This window comes from Candoia aspera, chromosome 4 (genome assembly GCF_035149785.1).
Source record: "Candoia aspera isolate rCanAsp1 chromosome 4, rCanAsp1.hap2, whole genome shotgun sequence".
NCBI lineage: Eukaryota > Metazoa > Chordata > Lepidosauria > Squamata > Boidae > Candoia > Candoia aspera.
This window is the reverse complement of record NC_086156.1, coordinates 95,442,118-95,463,283: the sequence shown is the minus strand read 5'-3', so window position 1 is coordinate 95,463,283 and position 21,166 is coordinate 95,442,118. Positions and strand designations below refer to the sequence as shown.

At 39.9% G+C, this 21,166-nt stretch overlaps 1 protein-coding gene across 1 annotated transcript; it reads right to left on the bottom strand.

Moving 5' to 3' along the window:
* Nucleotides 1-76: 76 nt before the first annotated feature.
* On the bottom strand, nucleotides 77-14,628 carry LOC134496722 (vomeronasal type-2 receptor 26-like). Its single transcript, XM_063302431.1, has 6 exons — nucleotides 14,471-14,628; nucleotides 14,019-14,307; nucleotides 12,554-13,399; nucleotides 11,303-11,530; nucleotides 10,598-10,724; nucleotides 77-978 (listed from the first exon to the last, which is right to left on the bottom strand). The coding sequence occupies exons 1-6, from the start codon at nucleotides 14,626-14,628 to the stop codon at nucleotides 77-79; spliced, it is 2,550 nt and encodes an 849-aa protein (XP_063158501.1).
* Nucleotides 14,629-21,166: the final 6,538 nt, after the last annotated feature.

Here is a 21,166-nt window from a genome sequence, read left to right as displayed (position 1 = left end):
TTAAAAATGGAAATTTCAAAGAAAATATATTAAAAGCAAGAAATAATGGAAATAGGAAATTTCTTTTTGTATATTATTAATATTTTCTGTTTATTAGGTGTTCCCTGTTGTTTAGCTCTGGCCTAAAAAGAATTATGTAACATTTGGGGAAATATATGCAGCCCAGCAACCCAGCACTAGAGGCCAAAATGGAGAAAACCTCCACAGCCACCATGCATTTGCCTTTGGTGCTCAGGTAGGATGGCACAAAGGAGAGCCACACACTGCAGAAGATCAGCATGCTGAATGTGAGACATTTGGCCTCATTGAAACTGCTGGGGAGCTTCCTGGAGAAAAATGCTACTGTGAAACTGGCAGCTGCCAGAAAGCCCATGTAGCCCAGGCCACAGTAGAACATGGTAGCTGAGCCTTCATTGCACTGCAGGATGATTTCCTGAATTTCTGAATGGGTGTCAGCATCAGGGAATGGTGGAAATGTGAGAAGCCACACTGTGCAGATGCCTACCTGAATCAGGGAACAAGAAAGAACAATGGAGGTGGCCAGTTCTCTTCCCACCCACTTCCTCATCCTGGATCCTGGCTTGGTAGCCATGAAAGCCAGAACCACAGTGATGGTTTTTGCCAGCACAGAAGACACAGCCACTGAGAAGATGATGCCAAAACTGATTTGTCGGAGGAGACATATTATATTGCCAGGTGCAACGAGGAACTGCAGGGAGCAAAGGAAGCAGAGCAGGAGTGAGATGAGTAAAATGTAGGTGAGGTTTCGGTTATTGGCCTTGATGATGGGAGTATGATGATACTTCAAAAATGTTGCCAACACCACAAGTGTGCAGAGAGAAAAGAAAAGTGCCAAAATAACTAGACTTATTCCCACTGGTTCTTTATAGGATAAGAAAGATATCCTCTTTGGAATACATGAATCTTGGTCCTTGCTTGTATATTGGTCTTCTGGGCATTCAGAACAGTCATTCATATCTGTATTTTTTTTTTAAAGACAAAAGCAACAAGAATAGCAACAACAACAAAATCTGTTTTTGATCTGTTATAATGAAGATTCATGGAAATGGAAATATAACTGGTGATGGGCAAGCAGAATTCAGAGAGTGTTGATTAATTGTAGATAATATTCTTACATTACAGCATCCAGGAGAGCTATGTAAAAAAAGTAAAATTTTCTCTGTACATGGCTTTTCTAGGTTTTATTTTTACTTTTGATTAATTAACTAGAACCTTTTGGAGCAGGGAAACTCTCAGATACTGTACATCTATGGAGAGGCACAAATACAACTTGTGATTGGCACTTGTATTCTAAAATTTCCTTAAGAGTGAGATGCAGTCCATATGGGCTCTTCTCTGACTTGATATGTATAAAGAGAAATATCCGTCAAGTATTTATGCCCATTCAGTAATGTTTAACCTTCATATTAATAGTAGAAACTTTAATTCAACTTTCCATTCTTCTAAAATTACAGGCTACATGATACCAATGCTTCTTTATGTGGATTATGCCCTTCATCTCAAGAAAAAGGCAGTTAGCTTACTTCCATACAGCAAACAAAACAAGCTGGCACTTAAATTTAAAAAAAATCAAAATTCTAGGTTAAAAAAAAAAGAGAGAGAGAGACTTAAAGGCTTTGAGCCATTGCAGACAAGTTAGTGGTGGTGTTGGAAGATCCTTTGAAGGGGATTGAAGTGTTAATGAGTAAACCAAAAGAATTTTGCATGTTTGCTGTTTTTAAGATCAATAAACAAAAGACAAAGATGTCAGTAAAAATATGAAAATAGAAGATCAAGATGAACTGATGAACAAAATGGATTGTAAAATTGATAAAAAGGTTAAATATTTGGGTGCTACTTTGACTAACATAAATCATATGTTTTTTTTCAAAATAACTACATTAAGACATGGAATGAAGTTAAAAAGGATATGTTAATATGGGATGTCTGGATTTGATTGTTAGAAATAACAGTGGACAATAGAATTTATGAAAGCTATGTCTTAAGGTTAGAGCAAGAGTTTATTTGAAATATATAATATCTGTTGCAAAGAAAATCAGAAGTCATTTCTTCTTTTCTTTTCTTCCTCTGCACTTTTGACTTTGTTCTATTTTGCTTTCTTCACCTTCTTCTTTTCTTGTTAGCTTTTATCTTTTTATCTTAAACATTTTAATAAAGTTTAGTTTTCAAAATTCTAGCTTTCAGAAAAAAAGCTAAGCATCAGGGTTGTATAGGATAGAAGAGGTTCATTGTTCTAAATATCTTAGGGTGGTTTTCTGTCTAAAGGTGTCTGGAATGCACATAATGGATACAACTCCCAGGTGGCCTCAGAACATTTGACTGCCACCAGGTTTTTCTTTTCTCTTCTTTTCTTTTCACAAAAGAAGGGGAATTAGAAAAGGAGGCAGCACCACAATCCTTTGAGGCTAAAGCTATGCTCCAAATCCTATATGGTGCCCTAGTGAGAATCTGTGCTAAGAAGGACCCATTAGTGAAAACCAATTTTTTGAGGTTCATATTAGCTGCATCTCAGGTTAGCAAATGAGCTGCTCAGATTAGAGATGGGACTGCTAAAACTAATTACTGACGGAAGGTGCAGTTTTCCCAACAGTTTAATTGACTTTCGTTTTTTTAGGCAATTATTCTTTAACCTGAAAAACCACACTAAACAAAAGCTGGCTTCATATGAGTTTGAGGGTTCTTATGAGTATTTTAAATATCTTTGGGATATGAACAAGGCAAATAAACATCCTCTGAAATATTAAATCACATGGAGCACCAGATTGACATCAACAAGCTGGCACAGGGCATTAGAACTTGGGTTTTAAAGAGTATATTACAACTTGCAAAGTATATGAATATTCTTAGGTTGAGGACAGCATTATTTCAGAGCCAGGCACAACATCTTTGCCTCTGCATTTTTGCAGAGTAAGTATTCTAAAACCTTACTAGCCAAGTGTACCTGTTTGTGTGCATCCAGGGAAATAGAAAAAAAATAATCTACTACTGTACTGTTAATTTTACAGAAATATTTGGAACACGGTAAAAAACAAAAACAACCAAAACAGAAACAAGAACAGCACAAAAACTCCCGGCAACCCCAGAAGCATATACACCTTCACATCCACAGACAACATTCCTGTACTCCAGCCACCCATTGCCCCAGCACTTGTGGGAAAAGACAGATCTTTGAGGCTTTTTGGAAGGACAGGAGGGTAAGAGCCTGCTGGATCTCAGGGGGCAGGGTGTTCCAAAGGGCAAGGACGGATACCAAGGAGGCATGCTCCCTAGATCCCCCTAGATGACAACACTTAAGAGAAGGGACCTGGAGTGCACCCAACCTATCTGACCTGGTGTAATAGGCAGATACCCTCAGCAAGGGGCAGTCATGCAAGTAAACTTGTCCCATGCCATTCAGAGCTTCAAATATGATAAACAGCACCTTGAATTACACTTGGAAAGAAACTGGAATCCAGTGCCACTCACAGAACAGTAGTGTAATATGAATAAACTATGGGGCACCTAAAACTGTGCATGCTGCTGCATTCTGGACCATTTCTGGATGGCCTTCAAGGGCAGCCTCAAATACAGCACTTGCAATAATCCAACTGGGAAGTGACCAGGGTGTGAATGACCATGAGCAAGGCTTCCCAATCCAGAAATGGGTGCAATTGGCACACAATGAATCTATGCAAGGGCCTCCCTAACCACCTACTACTTGAGCAGGAGTTGCTAGTCCAGGACAATCTCCAAATTGTGCACTAGCTTTCTCTGGGGGAGGGCAACCCCAGCAAGAGTCAGAGATGATATCTCACCAGACCAAGCATGACCAAAGACACAGAGCCACTCTGTCTTGAAAGGGTTGAGTCAAAGCTGGTTCCTACCCATCCAACCCTTACAGGTTACAGGCATTAGGCCAACACCGAGACAGCATCATTGGGTCAGTCAGGGGTGGAGATGTATAACTGGGTATCATCAGCATACTAAGGGTATTATGCACCCCGTGCCATCAGATGACTTATCTCGGCAATCTCATGTACTGCTGCATGGCAACCTCCCTGCCTGAGCTACTGGAGGCTGTCTCAGGGTTGGCAGTGGAGTTCCCCAGGCTTATGGTTCTGGAGGACTTCAATCTGCCATCCCTGGGACAGACCTTGGAGGCAGCCCAGGAGTTCATGGCCACCATGGTGGCCATGGGCCTGACTCAAATTATTTGGCACCCAACTTAAGACAGTGGTCTCACACCGGACTTAATCTTCTTGTCATAGCAGGGGTAATATGATCTGAGGGGAGAGTTACATCATTCCCCCTTGTCTTGGTTAGATCATGCCTGGGTGGCCTTGAGATTTTCCTATCCTGCCCTGCTACACAAGTAGGCAGGAACTATTCGATCGGTCCGCCTTGGCAAGTGATGGGCCCAATGGGGTTTCAGAGGGAGCTGGGGATATACCCAAGGACCTACTGCATGGTCCAATGGAGGCCCTGGCTGCTGCCTGGAATAGGGAGTCAGCCGGGGTCTTGGACAGGGTCACACCTGTGTGGCCTCTCTTAACCCACTGAACCCGACACTCCCTGTGGTTCACAGAGGAGTTAAGGGTTCTGAATAGGATTAAGAGATGTCTAGAACACCTCTGGATGAAGACAAAGATCGAACCTGACCAGACACAAGCTAGAGCCGTGGTTAAGGCCTACCTTGTGGTGGTAAGAGTGGCGAAACATCAGTATTTCTCCACTTATTGCATCCACAGAATGCCACCCAGTGGCCCTGTTTAGGATCACTTTTGGGGAAAGGGGGTCCAGAAAATAATGTACAGGGCCATGCTGAGGAGTTTTTGGGGGATCTGAAGGATAAAATCGCTCGGATTAACTCTAAGTAGGACTCCAAGCGTGAAACATGGTTGTGGAGATGCCTAGAGAATATAGTTACCCAGTTATATGGGAACAGCTTCAAACTGAGGAAGTGGATGGGATCCTCCAAACTATAACTGCCACCACCTGTCAATTAGATTCATGTCCCTCCTGGCTGGTAAAGGCAGCTCAGGAGATGACGTGTGGTTGGGTCCAGTCAATGGTAAATACACACTTGCAGGAGGGGGTGTTTCTGGCAGCCTTTAAGGAGACACTGGTGCACCCCCTCCTCAAGAAACCATCACTGAACCCTACTGTACTGGACAATTTTCATCCAGTCTCCCACGTCCCCTTTAAGGGAAAGGTGGTTGAGAGGGTGGTGGCACTGCAGCTCCAGAGGATCCTGGATGAATCATTTCATTCAGGTTTCAGGCCCAGATATGGAAGAGAAACAACATTGGTTGCACTTATGGATGATGTCTGGTGGGAGCAGGATGGAGGCAGTACATCCATCCTGGCTCTCCTCGACCTCTCAGCAGCTTTTGATACCATCAAGTATGGTATCCTTTTGGGGCAACTCAGGGAGTTGGGGTGGGCAGCATAGGTTTGCACTGGTTCACCTACTTTCTCCAGGGTTGGTCCCAGTAGGTGTTAATGGGGAGTAGAGATTGGGCCTATGGCCCCTCCTTCATGGGGTGCTGCAGGGTTCAGTACTCTCTCCTCTCCTTTTTGATATCTACATGAAACCGCCAGATGAGATCATCCGTCTCCATGGGATGAGGTAACATTAATATGTGGATGATACTTAGATATACATCTCCATCCTGGGGGAAGTAAGTCATGCTGTGGCTGCCCTTTCCAGGTGTCTGGGGGCTGTTGGGGTCTGAAAGGGGAACAACAGGCTTCAGCTGAGCCCTGGTAAGACTGAGTGGCTGTAGGTTAATGGCAACTCAGTTCCCAGGAATTTGCCATCTTTAGTTCTGGATGTTCAGCAAAGGATTGTTACCTGGTCATGGTGCTGGAGCTTGAGCACCTCAATGATGCCATGAGCTAAACCATGACAGGCCACCCAAGATGGAAAGGTCACAACAGAGAGGTCAGACTAAATGTGATCCTAGGGGAAGGTAATGGCAACCCACCCCAGTATTCTTGCCATGAAAACTAAATGGATCAGTACAACCAGAGATATGTCGGTATACCATCGGAAGATGAGACCCCCAGGTCGGAAGATGGTCAAAATGCTATTGGGGAGGAACAGAGGATGAGCTCAACTAGCCCCAGACGTGATGACGTAGCTAGCTCAAAGCTGAAAGGACGGCTAGCGGCCGACGGTGCTGGTGGTGAACGGTGAATCCGATGTTCTAAGGATCAACACACCATTGGAACCTGGAATGTAAGATCTATGAGCCAGGGCAAATTGGATGTGGTTATTGGGGAGATGTCAAGATTAAAGATAGACATTCTGGGTGTCAGTGAACTGAAATGGACAGGAATGGGCCACTTCACATCAAATAACCACCAGATCTACTACTGTGGACAAGAGGACCACAGAAGAAATGGAGTAGCCATCATAATTAATAGTAAACTGGCTAAAGTGGTGCTCAGTTACAATCCAAAAAACAACAGAATGATCTCAATAAAAATTCAGGGCAAGCCATCTAACATCACAGTGATCTAAATATACGCCCCAACCACAGATGCTGAAGAAGCTGAAGTAGAGCAGTTCTATGAGAATCTGCAGCACCTACAGAACAACAGGCCTAAAAGAGATGTTATTTTCATCACAGGAGACTGGAATGCTAAGGTGGGCAGTCAAATGACACATGGAATTACAGGTAAGCATGGGCTGGGAGAACAAAATGAAGCAGGACATAGGCTGATAGAATTTTGCCAAGACAACTCACTCTGCATAACAAACACTCTCTTCCAACAACCTAAGAGATGGCTTTATATGTGGACTTCACCAGATGGAAAACACCGAAATCAGATTGACTACATCCTTTGCACCCAAAGGTGGTGGACATCTATACAGTCGGAAAAAACAAGACCTGGAGCTGACTGTAGTTCAGATCACGAACTTCTTCTTGCACAATTTAGGATCAGACTCAAGAGATTAGGGAAGACCCACAGATCAGCTAGATATGAGCTCACTAATGTTCCTAAGGAATATGCAGTGGAGGTGAAGAATCGATTTAAGGGACTGGACTTAGTAGATAGGGTCCTGGAAGAACTATGGACAGAAGTTTGCAACATTGTTCAGAAGGCGGCAACAAAATACATCCCAAAGAAAGAGAAAACCAAGAAGGCAAAATGGCTGTCTGCTGAGACACTAGAAGTAGCCCAAGAAAGAAGGAAAGCAAAAGGCAACAGGGATAGGGGGAGATATGCCCAATTAAATGCAAAATTCCAGTGGTTAGCCAGATGAGATAAGGAATTATTTTTAAACAAGCAATGTGTGGAAGTGGAGGAAGACAATAGAATAGGAAGGACAAGAGACCACTTCCAGAAAATTAGAAACATCGGAGGTAAATTCCAGGCAAAAATGGGTATGATCAAAAACAAAGATGGCAAGGACCTAACAGAAGAAGAAGAGATCAAGAAAAGGTGGCAAGAATATAGAGAAGACCTGTATAGGAAGGATAACAATATCGGGGATAGCTTTGATGGTGTGATCAGTGAGCTAGAGCCAGACATCCTGAAGAGTGAGGTTGAATGGGCCTTAAGAAGCATTGCTAATAACAAGGCAGCAGGAGACAACGGTATCCCAGCTGAATTGTTCAAAATCTTGCGAGATGATGCTGTCAGGGTAATGCATGCCATATGCCAGCAAATTTGGAAAACACAAGAATGGCCATCAGACTGGAAAAAATCAACTTATATCCCCATACCAAAAAAGGGAAACACTAAAGAATGTTCAAACTATCGAACAGTGGCACTCATTTCACATGCCAGTAAGGTAATGCTCAAGATCCTGCAAGGTAGACTTCAGCAGTTCATGGAGCGAGAATTGCCAGATGTACAAGCTGGGCTTAGAAAAGGCAGAGGAACTAGGGACCAAATTGCCAATATCCACTGGATAATGGAAAATCCAGGGAGTTTCAAAAGAACATCTATTTCTGTTTTATTGACTACTCTAAAGCCTTTTACTTTGTGGACCATAACAAATTGTGGCAAGTTCTTAGTGGTAAGGGGATACCAAGTCATCTTGTCTGCCTCCTGAGGAATCTGTATAATGACCAAGTAGCAACTGTAAGAACTGACCATGGAACAACGGACTGGTTTAAGATTGGGAAAAGAGTACAGCAGGGCTGTATACTCTCATCCTACCTATTCCATTTGTATGCAGAACACATCATGGGACATGCTGGGCTTGAGGAATCCAATGCTGGAGTTAAAATCGCTGGAACAATATTAACAATCTCAGATATGCAAATGATACCACTTTGATGTCTGAAAGCGAAGAGGAACTGAGGAGCCTTATGATGAAGGTGAAAGAAGAAAGTGCAAAAGCTGGCTTGCAGCCAAACCTCAAAAAAACTAAGATTATGTTAACCAGCTTGATTGATAACTGGCAAATAGAGGGAGAAAATGTAGAAAAAGTATTTGCACAACTTGTTGTTGTGCGCCAGTTATGCCCTTGTCTGGAGTAAGGGGCCCTTCCAATGGTCACTCATGCCCTGTGTCATCTCCCATATAGACTGTTGTAATGCACTCTACATGGGACTACCATTGAAGAGTATCTGGAAGCTTCAACTGGTACAGAATGTGGCCACATGGGCGATTTTAGGGGCTTCAAGATAAGCACATATAACAGCCTTGCTCAGCGAGCTGCATTGGGTGCCAGTTTGCTTCCGGGTCCAATTCAAGGTGTTGGTTATCACCTCTAAAACCCTACATCGCATGGATCAAGGTTACCTGAGGGACCATCTCATTCCTGTTACATCAACCCGTCCCACCCAGTCATGCAGCGTGGCATGCTATGGACCCTGTCTGTAGGAGAATTCCATCTGGCGGGGTCCAGGAGGCAGGCCTTCTCTGCAGCAGCTCCTTCCCTTTGGAAAATTCTTCGCACAGAAGTGAGGCTAGCCCCCTCCCTACTGGAGTTCAGAAAAAAAAATGGAGACCTGGTTTTGCCACCATGCTTGGAGTGGGGAGAGGAAGAGCCATTCTTGGGGCTGGTTGGTTCCCTAGTCCAGCCCAGGACGGGTCTTACCAGCTTATGGCTGAATTAGATCTTACTTGGATTTGACTGTATTTTACATACATACATAGATACGTACATACATACTAGGTATTATTTATGATTTTTATTGAATTTTAAATTGTTTTTATTGTGAACTGCCCAGGGTCCCCCCTTGTGGGGGAGATGGGTGGTGATAAAAATAAGATAAATAAATAAGTAAATATACTTTTTGAGGAAGAGGGGCAAAAAACCAGAGCCCTGAGGTATCTCACATTGCAGGGGCCTACGTTTCGACCACTCACCCTCCCCCAACACTGACTGTAATCTGCCACAGAGGAAGAAAGAGAACCATGGTAAAACTGCGCTCCCACTCCCGAACCCCCAGAGCCCATCCAGAAGGATACCATAATCAATGGTATCAAACGGTGCTGATAAGCCAGGATGTTCTTTTCTCAGATACAGAATTATTCCTCATCCTTGGAATATCTGAGGTTTGTGTGGTTGCAGTGACAATGAGGCAACAGCTGATGCAAATTTGAATATTACTGTTTTCCCTGTTAATTATGTTTATGTCATTTTCTGATCATTGATCAAAAGAAATAAATTGAGGACTTTCTATACCTACATTTGGAGCTTAGCGACTACACCTGACCACTGTTTTCCTTCAAGTGCCTCTCTGTCTATGCTCCTTGTTTATTAGTAAGTGTATTAAAATGTACATACTTAATTAATTCATCATTGATTCTAATACAAATTTTTGCTGAAGTAAAATTGAGCGACTGGTTTATCATTCAACTAAATAAAGAAAAGGAGAGGAGAGGAAAGGAGAATAAAGGAAAGGAAAAGAAAGGAAAGGAAAGGATCTCAAGGCTTTCCAGTCCCACAAGGAAATGATGTAAGATCGAAGTTGATTTTGTCATACTTCCTGTTCCAATGTTCCTGAAACATCATAACAAGTCTCCATGCCATGTTGGTGCTGACAGATGTTGCTGAACAGGAGGGTGCTACTGCTAGTTCATACCAGGCAGGGAGATGGATGAGGCGAGTGCAAAGGAATTCATGTTTTGCCTGGCCAAGGTCATTACCTGGAGATTGCCATGAAACTATTTTGCACAGGAATGGAGTTGTACTGACAATGTGGGGAGGGGTCTGGGATCACTTGTGGTTTAATTGGGAGAAATCCTGTGCTTTTTGTATTCTCAGCTTTGCCTGGGAACCTGCATAATATTCATCTTTAAATTAGATTTCCATAGACCTCTATGTGAGTCTGGTTGTAGGTTTGAATAGGCAGTCATTACAGATGCGCTCTACTTTGTCAGTTGGATGTGACTTGGCTGGTGTGACATAGTGAGGAGGTTGAGATTCCCAGGCTCCCCAATTCATGTGATACACGCCAGTTTTAAACCCTTAACTCTTTGCCTGAAGCCTTCCTTTCAAAGGGTAGTGGAGTGGGCAAAATCTGCCAACAAACAAAAGAATGTAACTCAACTTCCATACTTATGTCATCATGGATTTGCCTGTTATACCCTGCAGAATCATAAGGTGGTATTTCATCAAGTCTCTTACCCTTCTGGCTGGACATTTTCATTTTAGGACATGGAAGACAATCATAGCAGCAAACTTGCTTTCCCTCCTGCTTTCTCCTGAAATTACCAGGGAGGCAGCTCTTAGTACATACAGAAATAGGTTGTGTCTGGCCCAGAAACAAGGGGAAAAATCCATTAGTATTCTTACAAGTTATATGCACACAGAGAGAACTTGAGTATGAAAAATCATATGGCTCTTGATTCTACAGTATAAAAAATAAGCAATTTACCCAGCAACTGATAAATTTGAAACTCAGAAGCAGTAGTAGGCAACCTCTGAAATATGCAAATCTCTCTGTGAAGTACCCTGGTAGGTAGGATCAGTGAGTGGGGTCAAAAAAGTTATAACTATAGCACGTAGAAGCATTATTTAGAACACCATCCCCATTCTTTTTCTGACAAACATCATACAAAGGAACACATACATAAAGATGCACACAGAAAAAGAGAGATTTCAGAGGGGAAAGTGGCAAGAGCCAAAAATACTTTATTTCCATCATAGTTCCCATATGCTGGAACAGCCTCCCTGTAGAAACCAGGCTATTACCCTTGGTGATGTTGCTTAATTTTTTTTTCCAGCTTTATGCAAACACTCATCCAAGAGCCCACACACAGAATTAATACACTATGTTTTCCTTGTACATTAAATGCAATTCAAATGTAATTACCTGCATCCAGAACCTACTTGGTTGAAGGTGCTGTGCCAGGTAATGGCTCCATCATGAATGGTGAAGATTTTGTCTTCAGAAGTCCAGGGATCCAGCTTCCCAACTTTCACTCGATGGAAGGACTGGTTTGGGAATGTGACCCAGTTTATAATATCAAATCCAACAATCAGTTTCCTCTTCTGATCAAACAAAATCTCATCCCCAGCACTGTTATTAAATGAAATGCTTTTCAGAAACTGGTGCAGCTGAATATCAAAGAATACACAAAAGTTGGTAAGAGTGATATCAATGAATAAAACTCCCTGATATGTAATGCATCTCATTAAGAAACTTCCTACATTCAGATACAGTTGCATTTCCACCTGAGCACATTACTTTTCATTTTCTTATATTATTCCATTTTCATCAAAAATTGATTCCAAGGTAGTCCACAATGCTCCAACATATTTTTTAAAGATTGTAAATCAAATGAAAGAAAAAGAAAAGTGATGAAAAGTACAGTTTAAAGGGCAAGCTATACTACATTTAATACGGCCAAATGAATAAAATGATCTTCCCTGGCATGGAAATGTAGTAGCACTGGTACTACTGAACATTTTCAGCTGAGGAATCACACACTTGGGGAGTAAAAATGAAACATTCCCAGTTCATACTAGGGAGGAGAGAGCCAGGCTGGATCTGCATTTTATCTGGAGGCTCACATTTCTGATACAGCAAATGTTGCTTTTGATTTTGATTTTCATCTGACGTAATCGTCACCAAATTGTGCCTGGAGTATGGAAAGTCGATATTGAGTTTCTAAAATAGATGAGGTGTCTGGTATTTTCTAATTCTAATGTTCTAATGAAATCTGAATCTGTCTTCAAAGAAATAAGGATTTATAGAAGTCAAAATGATTGAACAAATAATCTTTTATATTTGTATAATGGTATAAATTTGTATAAATAGTAGAAATATAAATAAAAGGACAGAGAAAGGAGATTCTATCTTATGTGTCCAGTAACTATAAGGGTGTATAAAGAGAATTACAGCTGTAGAGTCTGAAAAATATAATTAAGAAATTAGGACAGAATTTAATAGAGACTTAAAATAAAATACCATGTTTTGCCCAATCCTAATTAGCATTGAGAATTTGCAATAATTTCTGACAACATGGATATTGTGGCTTGAAAGGGCTCTGTGTCTTCGAAGGAGCCTCTGGTGATCTATATGCATATATAAAGACATAGGCACTGAATATATTTAAGGGTGACAACTCAAGTCCATACCTTCCATGACTGTTGCTCCTGAAGATTTAGTTTCCCTTTGTACAGTTTTCTTTCCTGTCTTTGTTCAATCTGCAGGGCATGGAATGCATGTGCCACAACATACACTGAATTATATATATTGTAACTATGGCCAGTTATGCTCATTTCAAAAAAAGCCCCAGGAAGGTTCTCCAGTTTCTCCCTCATACTGCAAATGCCACTGTCTTTCTCATGCTCCAAGGGACTGGGAAATGCACAGCCAAATGCATGTACCCACACATCTTTGATAAAGCCATCTTCTCCTGATAAGAAATGGTCCCTTGCCTGAACAAATTGCTGAAATCCTGGAACTTCTTTGGAGTAAACTGCAAAGGACAGGGCACCCTGGATGTCTTGAATGTCCCAGCTCCTTTGGTAAACCACTGATGCAAGATCCATTTGGGAGGCCATGATCCACACCTTACCTTTAGGCTCCATAGATACTAGTTGCATTTTAGGAAGATGTAGCAGTAACCTCAAATGCAGAAGAGTTCTTTCATAGACCACCACTGCATTGGCTTTGCTCTTCATTGAAAGCTGGTATGTTTCTACTAGCCATTCCAGATCTTCAGCTAAACTACTGATGTAAATTGGTCTCATTCTTTGTAAGAAGGCAATACAAAGGCCATGAAGAGGAAACATTGAAAATGTCATCCTCACAAATTGTCCACCATCATCTTCTTTTACAATGATGCCAACCCAGGTCCACCCAAAGTGCACAAGCAGATGAAGCAGCCCTTTGTATTCGTAGCTTTCATCAGGGACCATTTGATAGAAGGAAAAAGATTCCCTTTGATCATGCATCTCTGGATGTGACCCATATATGAACTCCAGGAATAATAATAATAATAAAAAATAACATAAGTGAAAGTTTAGAGAAGGGAAGGAAGTGAAGAATTTTTCACAAGAATGAAGTTGGTGGCCTAAAACTTCCTAAAAGTTAGGAAGGATATCCTTTTACAGGAAATCTAAAATGGTATATTTTGTCTTTTGATAATATTTATACACACAGAATTTTAGCCTACATTTTTTAAAAAAAAATCTCAGGAGGCCACCTTTTTAGGGAATGCTTTAACTTGGAGAAAGAAAAATGAGAACATTATCAGGTGTGGCTCTTTGAGAATGAAAGTTTTTCTCAGCTTCTCCCTAAGAATAATATATTGGACTATATCTACAACAAATGAATAAAAGTGATTTATGAACTCTCTTACTGATTTTGCATACTATGAATAGTTCCAATTGGGCTCTTTATATATATATAAAGATATATATATATATATATATATATATATATATATATATATATATGATTTGTTTATATGGTTTGTTGACTATTGGCTTATATGCTTTATTGACTTTATTGAAGAATTAATATGTAATAAATCCAAGTTAAAGAGATGTAAAACATCAGAGATGACTTCATAAGTTCCCATGACTCACATCCTACCTGTGGAACTTTGTAGTTTCTCAAGATATCTCCCATTAAAATGGAGATTTCAGAATAAAGAGCCCCCATGACTGAGAGCAGGTTGTTCTGGAGGCCACACTTATAATTGGGGATCAGTCTCTTCAAAGGTGAAAAATGTTTCATTGTGGCATGATAAGTCCATGTTCCATCATAGCTGTCAAAAATATTGAAGCCCAAGGTGATGTTGGGCAAAATCTCAGGGTTTTCATTGATCTCCTTCACAGCAAAAATCAAAGCCAAAATATGCTGATAAAACTTAGTCTGGACCCTGCAAAAATAATTGTATATAATATAAGATACATTCTATATCTAACAAAAAGTATTGTAGCAAATGTATGGTTCCTCAAAGCATTCTGTTCTTGAATGCAACACTTGATTATTATTCCAGAATACCACCTGGAATACTAAACGTTATGATGTAAAAAACTTACATGGGTTCTCTTATAAATGATCGGTGGGGATCTTCATAGAAGGTAGCTGGATCTGGGGGCATGAGGACAAGAGAAGTAATGGCACCTATGATGACGTCACCGGGTTGGAAATAATTGTGAAGAATAGGCAGAGGATCATTAACCTTGCAATTTTTCATGTCGGACATGCAAACCATATCAGACAACAGCAGAAGCAAAACTCCGAAGATTATTAAGCCAAACATACGTCCACAACAGAATCTGTGGGATAATGCTTTAGAATCTCCAAGGTTACTTGAACGTGATCTATGCAGCCACCCACTCCTTGTGATATTTACTTTCTTCTGAAACTCTGAAAACAAGTCCCTAATTATCGGGAATAATTCTGGTAGCATTTAGACATACCTAGGCTTTAGCTCCAGATGTGAACAGTCAGGCCTATTTCTACTGTTCATACTGTTAATACTAAGCTCTTATTATTGATATTGCATATATATTTCATATCAGGGCTTTAAGAGCAAGCAGAATTAACAATAACATTTTTGATGATTACATGTGGAGAGAAAATTGCAAATAATTATATATTCATTTCCCTGTGGCATTGTGAAAAAAAAAACATGTTTTCTCATGTGTAAATATTTTTTATCCCAATCTGGCTAATAAATGTCATTTTCAAGTGAAACAATCTCATTGTTGAAAGAACTTGCTTTTTTATTTTTTTGAGGGATAGGTAGAGCTGGGAAGTGTTGCTGTATTTGCAAACATGTCAGGTATTAAGCCAGAACTTCCAAAGATGACTTTTTCTCAAGGTTCATCCATGAGGTGGCTCAGCAGACTTTCAATGTGCATATGCACATTTATCTTACCATAGTATATTTTATCTTATCCTACTGTATTTTATCTGTTTTATGGTATTATATTTTATATCTTATAGTGGCTGCTGCCCAACTTTTTGATATGGTCAATTGACTAATCAATAACATTATTTATTCCTTCAGTGTGTACATGTGTTCAGGAACAACTCTTATTTTTTTAATCAGCTTGGCCTATGCTCATTGTAAAACAGCTATCATTTCTAGATTAGATGGAAGTGTCATCCTGGTTAATGACCTCAATACTAAGCTTATGCTGGTTTTCAGACAGCCACTATTCTAAAATAATTGGCAGCTAGTAATAAATATACAATATTAGCAAAAACAAATCATGTTGCTGATATTATTCATGGCTCCATTCTCTTTAGCAAACATAGTTACCAGTTATATTACCATACCTCTTCTGGCAACACTATGACTAGGCCAAATAACCTCGTGAAGCTCCCTGGATGGAACCCAGCAGAAGCTACTTAGACACTCAACTTGGCATAGTTAGATAAACATCTTTATTGCATATTAAAAAGAAGTCACATGCATGCCCTAAATCAACATGAGGGTACAATCCCTTCTTATACCCATTGCTTTTTTAGGCTGGTGTTTTCCCCATTTTTATGTTTGCATTCTGAGTATGTTACTATACTGAATATATCTCCTAGTTCATGGGATGAAAACATGTAAGATAATATTTACATTAGACATTCTTGCAGAGAACAGCATTGGTATGAATGCCATGATACTGGGTTTTAAAGTCTAATTGTAGCACCATGGCCCAAATGTTCTAAGACTGAGCAGTCCCACACTTACATTTATCAGTGAATGCTGTATGTATCACAAGTACACCTAAGACTGATAAGCAAGTTTATGCCTTGATGTATGACAGAGCTCAATAAACCCTTGACTTGTGGGAAGGGAAGGGGGAAGGGAAGGGAAGGGAAGGAAAGGGAAGGGAAGGGAAGGGGGATGTGTTGTATCTGCCTTAATTTTCAAAACTCTCTGCATTATCATATGTATTTGTATCCAGTATCTTTTAGCTTTTTGACAAGTCCACCTTGCATGATAAAATCTCCACTCATGTTTTTCTCATTTCCAACAGTGATTAGAAGTATCTTTATACATCTTAGACAATTTCTGTGGTATGATATACCAATAATAGATCATTTGCAAAAAGTTTTCTTTTAAGTTGTAAGGCAATGTGATTTTCAGACCTTTAAACCATATTCTGTCCCACTGATCCATCTGAATATTATAACCAACATTCTTGGCACCTCAGTCTTTCTTCTGTGTCATTTGCTGCTTGATTTAGCATCTGGCTGCTTGGACCACATTCAAAGAATTGTCTATATTCTCGTTAAGCTTTTGTGTTCCCTTTCCATCTCATCTTAGCATTCTGTGGCTTTCGCATATATATATTTGTATCTGTTTGTCTGTGTGTTTGTGTGTGAGTACACAAACACACACACACTTGTACAGATATAGATACACACACACACGCACACACACACTGTATATAGGCAGAAAGTGTGAATCTAGGCCTTCCAGGCCTATATGAAGTTCCACATTTCAAAGCAAAAAGGATCCTAGGGAAAAAGATATTCTAAGGGGTTGTTCACAGGTACTACACTATGTTCAAGTTCAATCAAACCTTTATCGACATTATAAAAGTAATTAAATGCAGTATATATGGATCAGGGTATCTACCAAATAATATTTTTCTTTCCAATCCTGATCACAGCAGAGCTCTAAAGATTAGCAGTCTAGGGAAAAAAAGTCAAGTAAAAAAAAAAGAGTTTGCCTTGCCTTGCCTTGCCTTGCCTCTTTCAAAAATGATTTTCATTGACACCCTAGAAGCTCTCAGTCTTAAACCTGACAGAGTTAATGTCCTCTAAATGATTTATATTAATTGCTATTTTCATTGTATCAAAATATAAAGCACATCAGGCATTTTGATGCTTTCCCATACAGCCTATGATATAATCTGTTTTGTGGTAGGGGGGAAATTGAATCTCAGATCTATAGGCAGTTTTGTTTGCTCTCAAAAGTCATGCGGCAAATTAAATTGTCTTGTACCCTCTTCAAAAGAAATTGAATGATGGCTGATTCACAGACATTTTCTAAGACTGAATGCTTCCAAGAATTTTACTGTTCAGTAAGTACCTCACCAAGGAATCCACAAGATGTAAATATAAGTTATGAAAATGAAGATATAGAGACTTATAAGAAGAGTTAGTAAAAGAGAAATAATGAAAATAAAAGTTGGTTGCATTGATATTATTACTTTCTCTTTATCTGTTGTTCCCTGACATTTAGCTCTGGCCTAACAATAGTTGTAACATTTGGGGAAACATGCAACCGAACAATCTAGCAGTAGAAGCCAAAATGGAGACAATGTTGACAGTCACTATGCATTTCCCATCCAGTGACTGCATGTGTGCTCCTGCAGCAGCCATCAGTGTGTCACACTTGTGATTTCAGGGCCCATTGGCTCCTGGGGCTGCAACCTGTTCTCCTTGATCTGCCTCTCTGGATCTCCACTCTCACCTGACCTGAAAATGTCATAGTCTTGCTATTCTCTGAAGTGGCCTCTGCCAGAATGGAACTCTTCCCCCTTCCATAATGTCCCTAACATCTTCCTCTGTCCAGTTGCTATCACACCCTACTCTCTTTCAAACACTACTTTCTTTTCTTCCTCATATGGATGTGGTGGTGGTGAGGGAAAAATTCCCCAAGGTGGAACGTCAAGGCAAGGGGTCTTCCAAATTTCCTTTCCCCTCCTGGCCCTGGGAAGTTCTCATGCCACCATTCATCCTCTGCAGCCCATTCTGAGTCATCATCACCAGCACCTCTTATAATCACAATGCAGATTGTTTTCCTGGCACCCAACACATTTTACAGTCTCTCAGTCATAGCTCTGCACCTCTCATGTCCTTGAGCTCCACTTGTTTTTCCATCTATTCTTTCTGTCTTTTCTGTGTGCTCTGGTGTCTGGACATGCTCATTCCCTTGAGAAATTTCATCTTGGAGATGCTGAGATTCCTTTTCCCACTTCTCACTTTGAAGTGAAACCTGTTTGAGTTGCTAGGCTAAACTAGATTATTTGACACTGCTTCTTGCAAGTCACAACCCAAATATATTGCATGTGTCTCTGTCTTTTCCTCCTTTTTGTTTCTCTTCAACCAGAGCTTCATTATGTTCATGGAGCTCCTTCTTACACACTCTAAATCTTACATTCTTGCTCATATTGCTTCAGCTGGCCGTTGAAGTGGCTTTGGACAATACAGTTTTTTGGTTGTTCTCAAGCATCTTGGTCACACTTCCATCATGGTTAGGCAGCACAGTAACTTTCCTTGCCCAAGGATTGTGTCCCATAGCTTCAGAGTCTGTATACAAGAAACTGTTAGAAGCTACCTTTAAATTGGGAGACCAAGTTAGGAGTTCCCCTTCTAATCCACCTGCAAACTGCTTTACTTAATGTCTCTAAAACATCCTTGAAATATGTTGAAGGTGTACAACATATTTTCCTGACCTTCAAACAACAGCTGTATAAACTTTGTATAGTTTGGGAATGCAAACACTCAAAGTTCCCCCAAAGTCTCAAAATAGTCTCAAAACTCACCATATTCCAATATGTCCAATTCCCTTTTGTCATTTGTGCCCCCTTTCATGCATCCTTTACTGCTCTTGGGAAGGGGAAAACATAGAGAACTTATTTTTTTCCCTGTCAAGATCTGTTTCCATGGTAAGTGCAATTAGCACTGAAGCCAACAGCACACAACTGCATAGGTTTCTTGGCTCAAACATTAATATAGATCAATACAGTCCATTTAATACATTTCTCACTTCCAGAACAATTAATCAAAGAAACACATGGCTGATCAATATACCTTTCCCAGCTAATGCAAGCAGAGAAGTTATCTAAATCACTGTCCCAACAGTAAGGAACCAGGCCAAGACGAGGAATAAGTCTTTAGTGTTTTATTACTGCTACATTAGACAGAAAATCCTAACAAACTGAAGAAGTGTGAGAAAACACAGACAGATAAACCTCAAAAGTCAAGGCAGATCTGTTCTGTGTCTCTTTGAATTACAGCTCAAATTCTCGCTATTACGCATGTGTTTCCCGCCCTGGATAGGGGCCCCCTCCTGCTCACCATCAGTGCTCATGACAATTACTAATCAGAGAGTTACTAAAAGCTGTCTTGCAGAGTACAAAGGTTAGTGAAAGAAGAAGTAGGGGCAAGGCAGGGCAGGGCTGAGCAGAGCAGGGCAAAGAAGATAAATGCTCTTACATTCTATACACACACTCTTATATACTACACACTCATACAGCTTCTCTTCTCCTATTATACAACCTAAAAGTGTTGGACTGGTTTTAATCAATTAGTTATGGAAAACTGTTCCAATTTTAGAAGACAATTTGGGGAGATGTCAATCTGTTCCTGGGCAGTTCTTGATTACAGAAGTTCACGCCCAGACTCTTGGTAGATTAATCCATCACTCATAATTTCATATCCTCCTGGTCTTTGATGAATCATTATTTTACTCCACCTTAGCATGCTGTTGCCTTTCCATGTGTTCGCATGGACTGTATTTATTTTGTTAGAATATATATCTTTATCATGTAGTCCATTAAGCTCAGTGTCCATCATGACCTCACCAGAAGGGGTTATAAGCCAGGAAAGACTGCAAAGAAGTTACGTTCTGCTCACAACTGTGTGGGTAAACTTTGCCCAACTTTGGAAGACAGGTTCAACACCAACAATATGTCCAACTGAAACTTGGAGAATATGCAGCAATGGCAAAACTAACAGTATATATCCACAACAGCAATTTAACCAAACTCAAGCAAGGATGGTTTCCATATATACAATATATCACACAGCAAGGCAAATATAAACACTTTTAGTATGTTTTTTAATGTCTAAATGTTTATAAACACTGTAAATGTGTTGGAGTATATTAAAGGGGGCATTAATACTTAAATACCTATCTATTTTTTCCAAGCATTTTTTCTTTTGTAGTTTAGCTTTCCCTTTCCAAGTTGATTGTTTTATCTCGTTATAAAATGCAAACGCTGACCCTTGCTTTCTGTATATGAACGCACCTGGGTTCCAACACTAGACATACCATAACACTTGTTCTTAATAAGAATTTTATTAAATTTCAACATATATAGTTAAAATACAATGTAAAAGATATAGGGAGGCAAGAAAATATGGCAGTGCAGTTTGAGATATAATCTCTTACCCATAATTAAACCGTACTAATATTGTTTCTTTCAAAGCAAACAATTTAGTCACTAAAACCCGCACTTAAAGCTTCGTTTGTTTGTTTTTCCATCACACACTTTTTTGATGAACATCCTAGAAATACACACACACTTTTGGTACCACTAATTCAAAGACACACAGAAACTCACACAGCAGGACACAGTCCTGTACAGCACAGGATTATTGGGGAAGCCTTAATTCATAAGAACTGAGTAGTTTCAAGAAGAACTGAAATATTGATCTGTTTCACACTGCTGAACTTGGGAAATGCAGAAACCTAGGAATCTGCATTAACTAGCTGTGTTTAAAAAGGTTTTTTTAAATCCATTATTGATTTCCAAAAATGTTAGTGACATTTATATAAATATAATCATAATACAGTATGTGAAAATACTATCCTACAACCTGTTTCATATTCTACCTACATGTGCCAAAGACAGAGATCTTTTGCTAACTCCATTCCATTTAATGCCTACATATTCCACTAAGTAAAACAAGCAGAAATCCTTCTATTCTACTAAGTTACTCGAGATTAAAAGAAGAGAAATAATGAAAAGAGGAGTTTTGTGTGTATATTA